Source organism: Poecilia reticulata, chromosome 10 (assembly GCF_904066995.2).
Source record: "Poecilia reticulata chromosome 10, P_reticulata-male-v2, whole genome shotgun sequence".
Taxonomy (NCBI): domain Eukaryota; kingdom Metazoa; phylum Chordata; class Actinopteri; order Cyprinodontiformes; family Poeciliidae; genus Poecilia; species Poecilia reticulata.
The window spans coordinates 21,987,454-21,999,779 of NC_088839.1; the positions used below are offsets into that span (position 1 = coordinate 21,987,454).

General features: G+C 36.0%; 1 protein-coding gene across 2 annotated transcripts; it reads right to left on the reverse strand.

Annotated features, from left to right (window-relative positions):
* Window positions 1–2,135: 2,135 nt before the first annotated feature.
* LOC103471489 (uncharacterized) lies at window positions 2,136–5,243 on the reverse strand. 2 transcript variants are annotated; one of them, XM_017307077.2, is made up of 6 exons: window positions 5,078–5,241; window positions 3,789–4,115; window positions 3,072–3,428; window positions 2,859–2,987; window positions 2,731–2,777; window positions 2,136–2,612 (listed from the first exon to the last, which is right to left on the reverse strand). In XM_017307077.2, the coding sequence occupies exons 1-6, from the start codon at window positions 5,121–5,123 to the stop codon at window positions 2,499–2,501; spliced, it is 1,020 nt and encodes a 339-aa protein (XP_017162566.2). In that variant the 5' UTR covers window positions 5,124–5,241; the 3' UTR covers window positions 2,136–2,498. The 2 variants fall into 2 exon arrangements, with proteins under 2 accessions (XP_017162566.2, XP_008418738.2); XM_008420516.3 differs by having other exon boundaries at window positions 2,488–2,563; window positions 5,078–5,243.
* Window positions 5,244–12,326: the final 7,083 nt, after the last annotated feature.

The window sequence follows — 12,326 nt, forward strand, 5'->3', positions numbered from 1 at the left end:
ACAAATTGATTTACAGTTACTATTATTATCATGATTGTTCGTGTTGATTGTACTTGTCATGATGACTGCACACCACTGGTGTACATTGGTTATTTTATCGTCTTTTACACTTTACTTTGGAGTGTAAACAGTGGTGTATTTAGTGTCTAATTCGGCTCATTCTCCTAATTAAGCTCACCTGATTTTCATTGTTTATTGCAGCTTCCTTCGTTATGCTGTGTGTGCTTCATGTCTTGCTCTCTTTGTCATTTACTATAAGTTTCCTTTGGTGTTTAGTTATCAAAATTTAGCATCTTTGTTACGGTTTGCTTCAACAGAATAAAGGATACAGGTACTGGGAAAAAATATGTGTTAGCTTGTAGCAGGGGTGCGGTAAAGGGGTGAAAAGTGATGACGATTCTAGGGGCCCTGACCAACAGGGGGTCCTCCACAATTTAATTATTTATATTTTGTTCATAGACATACATTTAAAAAAAATCTGAGTCCTGTCAAATACAAAATTAATCATATTGTATTTTCAAAGATTGTTTATAGCAGTAGTAATTTTATGTTACCCTCCCAGACCAAAAAAAACACATCCGTTTTTGCACTGAACCCCCCTGGATCTTCATGAAAGGATTTGTTTCTGCTTGGAGCTCAACAGTGACTTATGCAGCTACAGTCAGTAGAAGCTGCAGCTGAAAACAGCGGCGACCGTGGCAGTTACTATGCTGCTAAGAAAAGTTATAAAACCAGGTTTTCAAAAACAAAATAGAGAGAGGGAGAGAGAGAGAGAAAAAGGCAAGAGTGTTAATTTATAACCCAGTTTTTCTCCAAGACAGGTGGGTAGACTGTGAGATTATCAAACATTTAGCATAATTAGCTTAGCTACAGACTACTGTTTGCCTCCATTTCACTAGCATTATTGAATCAAGGAAAAAAAAATTACCAACATATTCATATATTTAACTTGTACCTTTTACCACTTAACAACAGATGAGTCAGTCAGCAGCAGCTCTAACCCACGCCCCTCCTGACCCGTCCTCTCCTGATTGAAATTAAAGCTGCAGTATCTAACTTTTATATAATTTTTTTCACATATTCTTAAAACTGTCATTATGTTGTGATAGTATAGTATGAGAGGTAATCTGTGAAAAATCTATTTCCTCTGCTTTCTCCCAGGGTTCTCTAGAAACAACCAGTCAGTGGCAGGAGAGTTTTAGTGCTGTCAATCACAATCTCATGGGGTGCTGCTCATCCTTCATCCCCCTTGATTTGTGCCGTACTGCAGCTAGCATAGCACAGAGCTGTGCAGATTCAAACTGTGAATGCTCAATTTAGTTAGCATAACTAAATTGAGCATTCAATTAGTTATGCTAATTGAATGCTCAATTAGCATTCAATTAGCATGCTAATTGAATGCTAATTGAGCATTCAATTAGCATTCAATTATGACAGCAGATAAACAGTTTCCTGTAATGCTAAGTTGTTTCTCCACCATCAGCACATTTAGCAGTGAATGAATGAGGCTAATTGACAGTGCTAAGAGCATCCTACTGGTTCTGATTGATTGTTTTGTTCAGAACGTTGCATTACTTTAATCAGTAATAGTAATTCAGGAAGGAGGTGGAGGAAATTGATTGTTTTCACAGATTATCTGTCTCATAACAAACTGCTATGACATGGTGACAGCTTTAACAAATATGGAGAAAACATATTTTTTATTAAAGTTACATACTGCAGCTTGAATAAAATGTAACTACCTAGCATTTTTAGAAGTCTGGATTGCTCTATGTGTGGTTGCTTTTGACTGTTGCTCGTGGGAGTGACATTTAATCTAAAACTAATAGAAAAAATGCAAGCAGCCTACTTGCATACTGGATGTGGACTGTTGGATGTTAAATTCATGAGCAGTAAATATTATTATATTATACTAGTGCTAATTATCAGTATTGAACCAAAGAAAGCAAGGAAGATACAAGCCTTTAAAATTGTGATGCTTTTTATGGGTCAAATAGGCTAAAATAATTGTAACAGTAGCTGCACGGGGGGCCAAATCAAATTTTTTGTCAGGGGGCCCAAGATTTCTGGCAGCGCCCCTGGCTTGTAGCAGGAGGTTTGTTGATCTAAAACGTTAGAATAAAATTAAGACAACATTGTATTTTCAAGTTTTTAATTTTAGCATTCCATAAAATTTAATTAGTTGTGTAAATACATATATCACAATATAAGTGCTGTATGTGAGTCTAGAGTATAGATAATAAAACCTTTTAATACTTTACAATATTACTGAAACATTATATAGACATAGAGATAAGCTATATGCAGGCTGTCTTCTGTTAATTATGATGTCTGACATACAATTAATTAAAACAAAACATTTAATATTAGAATATTACATCAGACCAATAAAAATATTTTTAATACAGAAATGTGGTACTTGTTTCTCAGAAGGGACTTTTAATCTGACATCAAGTTTCCTTGGAAACCACATCCTAATTTACTGAACATGATTATATTTAAATAAATTCTCTGACATTTGAATATACACTTTCTTCCGTCTTCAGCTCTCTGCCCGTCATCTCTGTGGAGAAATTTAAGGCAGCATAGTTCACATGATGTCCATCTTGTGTCTGAGTGGAAACATAAAATTTAAACCAAAATATAAATTTTAGTCATTTTCTTATATCCAGTGATGTTTTTATATTTCAATTTTACAAACTAAGCAGACAATTAGATGTGTTTACTCACCATATTATCTGGTTGGTTCATGTCATTGTGCTTTGATGAGGAGCTTTCTAAACACATGGTTCAAAAAGTCATTTGGATTCTGAAAATATTGTAAATGTTAGATTTCAGTTAACTTGATCAATACTTACCTCTAAAGGTTTTGCGTGGTGTTCTTTGAGTTCGGCAACAGATTAAAACAATATTCAGAATCACGGAAATGATCAAGCAGCTTCCTGTGATCATTAGCAGCAGCATAACTTCATAACATGATGAATGAGCTACAAAACAAAGACATTAAGACACACGTCATTGTCTCCAATAAAGAGATGTTGTTTAGTAGCATTATGCATAACAATTCATACCGCTTTCAATTCTGGTTCCATTTCCAAGTAATATCTCTTTGCATGTGGCAACAGCACAGTAATAAGTCCCAACATCAGAGGAGCTGATGTTCTTAGAGAAGTTATATCTGCATTTGTTCTGGGTGTTTGATGTCTTCTCACAATTTTCAGGCCTTTGTCCGTCGGTGTAGATGAGATCAAGAGAGTTCTTGTCTGATCCGGTTCTGAACCAGAACACACTGGGATCTCCTGCACAAGTCTCTGTCTCAGTCTGAGAGAGGAGTGAACACTGCAGAGTCTCAGAGGTTTCTTTACCATGTAGATCCAACACAGCTGGCTGCTGAACAACACGATAGCTTGATGATGTTTCACTGTTTCCTAAATAAATAAATATATTGGTATTAAATCAGAAGAAGAAACAGGTGCAGTGTGTTATTCCTAATATCCAAAAAATATTGTCGAGTTTAGATTTTTTCTTCATTCAAGCTTTTGCAAAAACGTTTTACAGCTTTTGCATTTAACCTTTTTGCTTTTAGATTATGGACGTAATATTTCTATTAAAGTGAGATCTTATGGGTGGATAAGATGGAGATCTATACTAACAGATATATTCATGGTAAAGTATCCCAAATTTTGATTGAAGTACAAATTATGTTTATTATTTATTAAAATTAGAGTAACTTTACAAAATAAAATTACTGTAATTGTATTTTGTATGTGTTGAATTACACAAAATACCTGTTAATAATAAATAAGACCCATTCCAAGAAGAACCGAGCCAATCCATGAGACCACAGTGATACATTCCTTCATCTTCTTTGGCGGTCTTCCAAATCGTCAAGTTGGTCATTTTGTCGTGATATGTCATGTCGACATTTTCAGATGTAAATCCTGGTCCATAAGTGGGTTGTGTATTCATACGTGTCATTACAATTAATTTCAGAGTATCTCCTGCAGTTTGCTTGTACCAGTGAAGCCAACCGATGCTGTCCAGGTTATTTTTAAAAACACATGTAAAAGTCACAGGTTGACCCAGTTGAACAGTGACAACAGGAGCCAAGGCATCTGTGTTTAGAGACAAAAGCAAGAATAAAGTTTAGCATAAGAAAAGTCAAAGGAACAAACTCATATTAAAAAGTAAATGCCTAAATTGTTATTGCAGAAAATGTGACATTTCAGATCATGCAGCCCTTACGTCCTTTATGAAGGCAAAACAGGGTGGCCCATAAAAAAGTCATATTCACACTGTCTTCATTGAAAGATTTGACATTTAAGTTAAAGAGAGATGTTTCGTAATCTACTCTTTCAAAGGCGTCCGATTGGCTTTCTTAGAATCAAAAAGCACTTCCTGCCACAATGGGGCTGATGTTCAATGCAAAATGTATTCTGTAAAGAATGAAAAGTTGTTGCTTGCCACTAAAATATATAATACTATTTACGTTACTATTTTAAGTTTACGTTTTGGCATTTATTATTAAGCACCAGTTCAATTACATATTTACAAGTTTACTGAATCAACGCTTTAATCTATGATGTTTTAGGTCTGAAACAAGCAACACATTATGTAAAAATTATCTTCCCTCCTCACAGAAAGCTAATATAAAACTCCTAGGAAAAAAAAGGTTTTAGCAATTTTTCTTGTCAGAATTATTTCAGTGTTTCATTTTATATTTTATGTTGTAGGTTAAACACCTTCAGATTCTGAATTTAGCATATAAAATATAGATTCCTGTATTTGTTTATGTGTTGATATTTTCTTGAACACCCTGTTTTATTTAAAGAACATAAATATATCAATGGCAGTTTTAGGTCATTACTATTAATTTTGACCTCCAAATAAGAGCTGCTAACATTATCAATCCATCAAGAAAGTCATAAAGTTTGTAGAGAAAGAAAGTGAATTTTTGAAAAATCTACACCCAGTAACAGCACCAGTGCAATAATCCATAAAAAGCTGCATACACAGTTGACATGCAAGATACAAAATGGTAAATTATGTTTCATATTTAGATGAAAATGATACTTACTTCCTTGATGAAGAAGAACTTGTATTGTGACCCAAAACAGGAGCATCTTGACATCTCTTTACACTCCTGTGATGCTTAAGAGACTAAAGGAAGTGGGGCAATTTCACACCGATGAAGTCGAATCACTGTATTTCCTGCCTCACTCACTTTTTCCTGTAAAAGTGTTCAAAGTATGGCCTTGTTGACTCAAATTCAGAACGCTGAAGATGGGGAAAAAAGCAACAACTCTGTGACTGAAGGGTCAGACTAACAAAGTGGCAAAATTTCTTAAAATCCACAGAAAATTAAAAGAGGGATTAATAAAACCAAACCAGAAATTTCTGTCAGATTTTTTATTCTTGTAGTGCTAATAAGCAGATAAATACAGGCCTTTTTAACATTTTTGCATACTCATGCATGCAAAAATGTAAACATTTGATTAGTTTTCAGATAACATTAGATTGAACCAGCAATCTTCTATTCCAAGGCTCAAGATGCTATGAAACAGTATACGGAACATTATGTAAAATTTTCTCCTTAAGTAATATTTTGTTTAAGGTTAAAACTTCCAATAATTTATATGTTTGTATTTTCCCCATGTTGAGAATATTTCAGTTTACTCCTGAGTTTTCAATTTTGCTTCAAGCTGGTTCTTGTCATTTATTTCTGGGACATGTGAAAAGGTAAACAAATGGCTTTCATAAAAGAGCCATTTTTAGTCAAAGCCTTCTTCTCTGGCCATTCTTCACTGGCCAGAGAATAATGGCCAGTGGTACTGGAGATGGCAAAGAGAGCCAGAGAAATGGACGACAGCACACTGAAACATGGCATTGTGCTGGGTCAGACCAAACAAGGTCGGGTGAATTTAGCTAAAATTTTGTTTTGTTGTTTTATTCACTGAATAATTATTTAATCAGCTTAGATAAACAGTACAATCTCCAATGCCTATATTAAGCTGGAAACAGCCATTTCCACTTTGGAGATGCACCAATGAGTGTTGAACCATGGAGTGTAGAGGAGCAGGAAGTTCAACATCTGAGGTCGAGGGACTCAGCCCTTCTGTTAGAGGTGCCAAACCACAACACAGACTAAAATCAAGGTGTGTCATCACTACATCTCCTACTGTAGCTGGGTCGCAAAAACTGTCAGTCTGTGAAGGCTGTAAATTCTTATCTTTTCCAAAAATGTAAGTTATTTACATAAACTTTGCGTTTACCTGTCAACCAGAGGGAAAGAGACCAAATGTTATGGTTAAATATTTATAATTTAAAGAAAACCCCAATGTTCCTTCTCTAACCTTTCAGAGAAACCGCTTTTTAGTAGTCAGATTTCATTTTTAGTCCTTTGTCTTGATGAATAATTAATTGTTGTAGCATTGATTCACAACTCTAGGTAGGTTACAGTTCTGGTATGTAACAGCACTGGAGGAATATGGTTTGTTTCAGATTTGATTTATTTCAAATATTTTTTTTTCTTTTTTCTTCTTGTTTGTTGATTTTATTCCTAACGTTTCTTGCAACCGTGCTGAAAATTTATTTTAAAAAACGTTTGATGGTTCTCTGATAATGCCCCAATATCTCTAATTGTAAAGGTTTTAACATTGACTGACGTTTTGTATTTCTGAACGTAACTTAGAGCCAGGTTTCTAGCTTCCACAGCTGCAGACTGCAGTTTGTCTTTAAAGTCAACAAACACCAGATCAACACCATGCAAAGCCGGTTCCCAATCACCCTAACTTATGAATTTCATTCATCCAAAAGCAATGCAGGTCCCTGCATATCATCACACATATGTCTCTCTCTTCTCAGAGACACCAGAGCATCAGATCCAACCACTGCATTGGCTGTTTCGCAAGTAAAATAGTTGTAATCTGTCATTGTCCAATATCAATGATTCTGGACTTTATGCTAAGTTTACTGTTCTTTGCTGCCAAGAGAGGATCCTGGCATGGACTTCTGCTTCAAGGTTCAGTGTGTCAGTGTTGTAGCACTCGAGATCGGTCTTGGTCTCGAGACCATTTTTTGATGGTCTCGGACTCGACCGCATTTGGTCTCGGTCTTGTCTCGGTCTCCGGCGCTGAGGACTCGGCATTTTATTTCAAGACCGGTCGAGACCGCAACTGTGAAAATATCACTAAACATGCAGCATACTGTCCAGTTTATTTGTTAACATCTTTGTTTTCAGTGGATGCAAAAACGCACCGATAAAAATCCAACCAATAACGTGACTTGCCAATTACTGTTTATGTTTCTCCCCCCTTGCCCCCACCTTTCACTCGCACGCGGCGCTCCAAGACATGCGCAGTGGTTTTCTCTCAGCGGCAGAAGTTTTGTCTAATAGTCAGTAATAGAATAAAGCTGCATAAATCATAAGAAATCCGATGGCCACAGCTAACTCAGCAGCGCTTCGCTTTCACAGACAGTGGGGACTAGGTCTAACTTTTTTTGTCACTTAGAAAAGTATCTCAAAGAAAGGTAAGCTCCGTTGACGTGATGTTAGCAAAGCAAGCTGTATAGAGACACATAAGCATTGTGATGAAAAAAAGTTGTCATTCACTGCTCTGAATTATTGTGCGGACAGATGTTGACTGACTTGTCGCACATATGAGACAACGCTGTGTCCAAAAGTCTGCAATGTAGTGATGCGACATTCAGGAGCAGTACGATTCTTCTGCACGGGTCTTTACTTATTGGATAGGACTGGAGTGTCACTGAGAGCCTATCAGATTACCATACGCTGTCAGAATAGCATACATCAGAGGTTCCCAAACTGTGGGGCGCGCCCCCTAGAGGGGGCGCCGTGCCATTGCAGGGGGGGGGCGCGGGAAGCCGTTTGGATGAAAAAGAGAAACAAACAATAAAAAAAAATACATGAACCCTGTATGCGCTGGGTTTTTACTTTAGAACAGCCACGTCTCTGTTATTTCTCTGTCAATTTGATACAGTAGGGGTTTCCACACTAACCATATCTGTGTCCTCTGTCACTTTTATCAGCAGTTAAAACTGTTTAATCCGTTAACATGTGGTAATCTGTTTTTCCGTGCCGCCTTTAAACGCAACATGAGCACTACGACGCTGGGTTTACACCTGTGCGGCAGCGAAGGAGACCTGCTACTGCTGTGCGGAGCTGCACAGGTGTGTTAGAATCATGGAAGCAAACCAGCAAAACGCAAAGAACTTTTCACAGTTTTCCCCCCAAACTAACAGACTGTTTAGTAAAGCTGCTTGATGCAGGTAAATTTAGCTAAAAGATGACTAGCTAGAAAAAGTTTGGGAACCACTGATGTAAGGGAAATGACGTGAAAGAAGCACAAAGTTTCCAACCTAATAATAAAGAAACATTGATCTAAAAACATTTGTACTTTCAGTTCTACTCTGTTGTGGAAATTAACGCAAATATTCTATGAAAACATAAAAAACTGCTAAAAAGAAAACTGCATTTATATTGTGTCTTTGTTTAAAAACATTAATAGGTTCTTGATTAATTTAGCCAGCATTATTAAGGAGTAAGGAGATCAAGTTTTCAAGAGAAATGGAAAAAAAGAAAAGAGAATCCCAAAGCCCTGCAGGAAAAACTGTTTGGTTTAATGAAACCAAATATGACGATCTTATGACGATTTATTAAGTATTTAATATCTATGTGTTCTTATGGGAATATGGATCTTTCAGATCAATTTGAGAAGTAATTTTGATGATATTTTACATTTTATTGTGTCATGTGGCGCGGGACGCTGGTCTTGGTCTTGATTCGGTCTCGACTTCCCTCGGTCTTGGTCTTGACTTGGTCTCGGACCCTAAAAGTCTTGGTCTTGTCTCGGTCTCGATACACTCTGGTCTTGGTCTTGTCTTGGTCTCGGGTTAGGTGGTCTTGAACACAACACTGCAGTGTGTTGTAGTTTAGAGATGGTATTCTGTACGCCTGGTGTCTAAACATAGTTTCTTTTAGATCTGTTGCTGTCTTTCTGTCATCTTAATTCTGTCCATTCTCCTATGGCCTTTAGCATGAAAAGAAGATTTTCATTTGCACAACTACTGCTTGATGGATTGTTTCCCTTTTTTTAAACTGTTCTCTGTAAATCTAAGAGATTGTTGTGTGAGAAAATTCAAGTTTAATAGCAGGAATTTGATACTCATACCAGACCATCCAGCATCAACAACCATTCAAAGTTCCTTAAATGTCCTTACTTCCTCAATCTGATGCTTAGATTGAACTTCATCCTCACTATTTATTGGTATTTGTATGGTAGCAACCTGATGTTCAGGTTGTTACCATATGATTTACTGATTTGTTGTTTTTGTTTACAAACCACTGTTTAAGAATAACTAATAAGATAACAGTTATACTTAATGCAATTCTCATTTCTGAAAAGGTTTCAGACAAAAAAAAGCCAGCAAAAACATCTATGTTAATAGCCCGTAGCATAGTTTAAGTCATGTTGAGCCTGCTAACATTCAGTATGGGGAAAAAATTGAATAAATGAAACTGTGTAGCCTATACTATAACTTACACAAGTGTTCTGTGAAATTTTGGACAGGATCGGAGGTGATCGGCAACAAAAATGAATCAACACGCTGATCTGCTAGAATAAATGTGTCTTTTATTCTGCCACAGATTTCAGCAAAGCAAAGCAATCATTCATACATTGATACGTGATGCTATACATGTACCTTTAGTATATCGCTCTTACCGCGACACAAAAGACTGGAGAGCCGTCAGTCCAGGCAGAGCAGCTATCACGTGGCTGGGCGTCCGTACGCAACCCACAGCAGAAGAATATAAAACGAGACTTCCTCGTTTTATATTCTTTCGGCCGCTTCCTGCTTCACAATGACCACGAGCTGTAGGCATTGTTTAGCATGAGCTCGAGGCGTGATCAGGTTATGAAACACAGACCTGACCTCTCACTGTCCACGAGCCCGAGGCCTGATCAGGTTATGTCATGGCTTATATTGTCAAAAGCATATTATGAAAGCATACATTATATAAAAAAACATTATCAAAGAACATATTTTAATATTTCTTCATCAACAGGGAAAAATAAATCTGATAACCAGGCATAGCCTGAATTGTAATAGTGGGTAAAGAAAGTGGAATGAACTGGAATGATTGCGTGACTTCTGTGAACAACAGATCTGTATTATATGTGACTTCCCTCTCTCTTCAACAAAAAAACAGACTACATAGTATAACCATCATCAAGCTGAAAGAAGTTAATAAATTATAGTCTTTGAATGACTTTGTTTTTCAGAGACATTCATGTGGCGTGTGTACTTCTGTTGAAAATGAGTACAATGTTGTAATTTGGACGATTCTGTGGTTGCATTGGGTTTGTGAACGTCATGCCACAAAGTTGGGGTTTTAAAATGACACAAATAAGCAGGTGGCGAGAGGCTGACTGTGGCTCAGTGGTAAGAGTAGTTGAAGGTTGTGGGTTCAACTCCGACTTCTGCCTTCTGCAAGGCAATTAACCCCAAGTTTTCTGCCAATCTGCATATTATAGTATGAATGTGAGTGCAATTAGTTGAATGTGGCTTTGAGTGAAGAGTATGACAAGAAAAGCGTTCTATGAATTCAATCGATCAGTCGGTAAGTAAGCTATCAGAAATCCTCATGTGAATATTCAGGAAAAACTGTATTGTGTAAAACTTCACCATCAAACATTTTTGACCTATTTCCTATGTTCTATTAAAAGTGATAGCAATTATAATAGTTACATTTAAGGTCACAAAATCAAAAGAAATGTTTCCATGCCAGATAAATTAAAAGTATGTCATCAATAGACAGATTGTTTTAAATTTGGGAGCTTAGACAGAAAGAGCTTAAAATTGAGGCTGGCATACAACTCTACAGCATTGTAGTTTTAATCCTCAAGATCATGTTTTTCTGTTAAGATGTATTTTCAGCTGAGCTCTCTAAATGTGTTTTTATGTGATTCATAAGGCCAGTAACAAAAAACTCTTAACATATAACGTATGAATAATTATAACAAATTTGTGCAAAAATAAACATTACATGCTACAAAAAAGAATTTCAGTACAACAAAGTACAGATTTAGTCTTTTTTATTACATTTATTTGTGTCCCTAATTTTCATTGATAATTTCCCACAACACTGTATTCATGTATTACAGCACAATTGTGCAACTTGATATCCATTCAAACTGATCGTTTGACTTGTGAATATACAAGTTCTTCAGTCTTCAGCTCTTTCTTCTTCGTCCCTCTTGATGTTTTTCCTCCAGAGAAATGTAACGTAGAATAGTTCAGATCCTGTCCTTCATCAGGCTGTGCATAAAAAAAATCATTTCATGTACAATTATATTGAACACTAGGCTATAAAATAGAAATTTGAACCAAATAACACTGATTTGATTTACAATTGTTTCTTACAGTTTCATCTTTTTGTTCTTCTGAGGGGTTTTCTGCACACACTGAACAAACAGCAACATGTATTTTGCCTGTTACATTTTTTATCATTTGTAGCATCTAATATTGCTTATATTTAAATACATTACATTACATAAGGTTTTCAATTTCTGGTATATTTTTAAAGAAACAAGGAGAATAAATGGATCTAATTTCGTAAATAACACTTACCTTTAAATATTTTACACGCAAATATCTGGTTGCAAATCAAAATTATATTTACAATCACAGAAATTCCCAAACAGATTATTATCATCAGCAGGATCCAAACTTTATAACCTTGACCTGAATAAGATAGAAAAAAATAAATGTGTGCATTTTGAAAATATTTATGTCTCAGTTTACAAATTTTGCATGTTACATATATACTACCTTCTTCTTTTCTGATTTCATTTCCAAATAAAATTTCTCCACATGTGGCGACAGCGCAGTAGTAATTCTCAAGGTCAGAGGAGCTGATGTTCCCGGGGAAGAGAAAATTACATTTCCTCTGTTCATTAGGGCTTTTCTCACAGTTATCATCTCTTTTGCCTTCAGTGTATATGATATTTGGGTAAGATTTGCTGGATCCAGCTTTGAGCCAGAACACGCTGAGGTCTCCTAAGCAGGAGTTGTCCCAGTAATCCAAGACGACTGAACACTTCAGAGTCTCTGAGTCGAGCGTTGTGTAGGCCAATGTCCTCTTTGAGTTTCCTATTATAATAAAAAATAATGTTTTCTTTAAAGAGTAAGACCTCTAGTTTCACAATAATTATTTTAATTTTGAAAAATTCAATGCACACCACTTAAAAAAAAAATCTAAATTAATTTAATAAATTCTTACAAACATGTAGTGCATATCATTG

Bases quoted from the DNA above. Each gene is read 5' to 3' on its own strand.
- LOC103471489 (XM_017307077.2), bottom strand. From the start codon at position 5,123: ATGCTCCTGTTTTGGGTCACAATACAAGTTCTTCTTCATCAAGGAA. The intron at 2,778-2,858 runs GTAAGTATTGAT...CCATGTGTTTAG, and splicing joins ACCACGCAAAACCTTTAGAG to AAAGCTCCTCATCAAAGCAC. The intron at 2,613-2,730 runs GTGAGTAAACAC...GTTTCCACTCAG, and splicing joins TGAACCAACCAGATAATATG to ACACAAGATGGACATCATGT.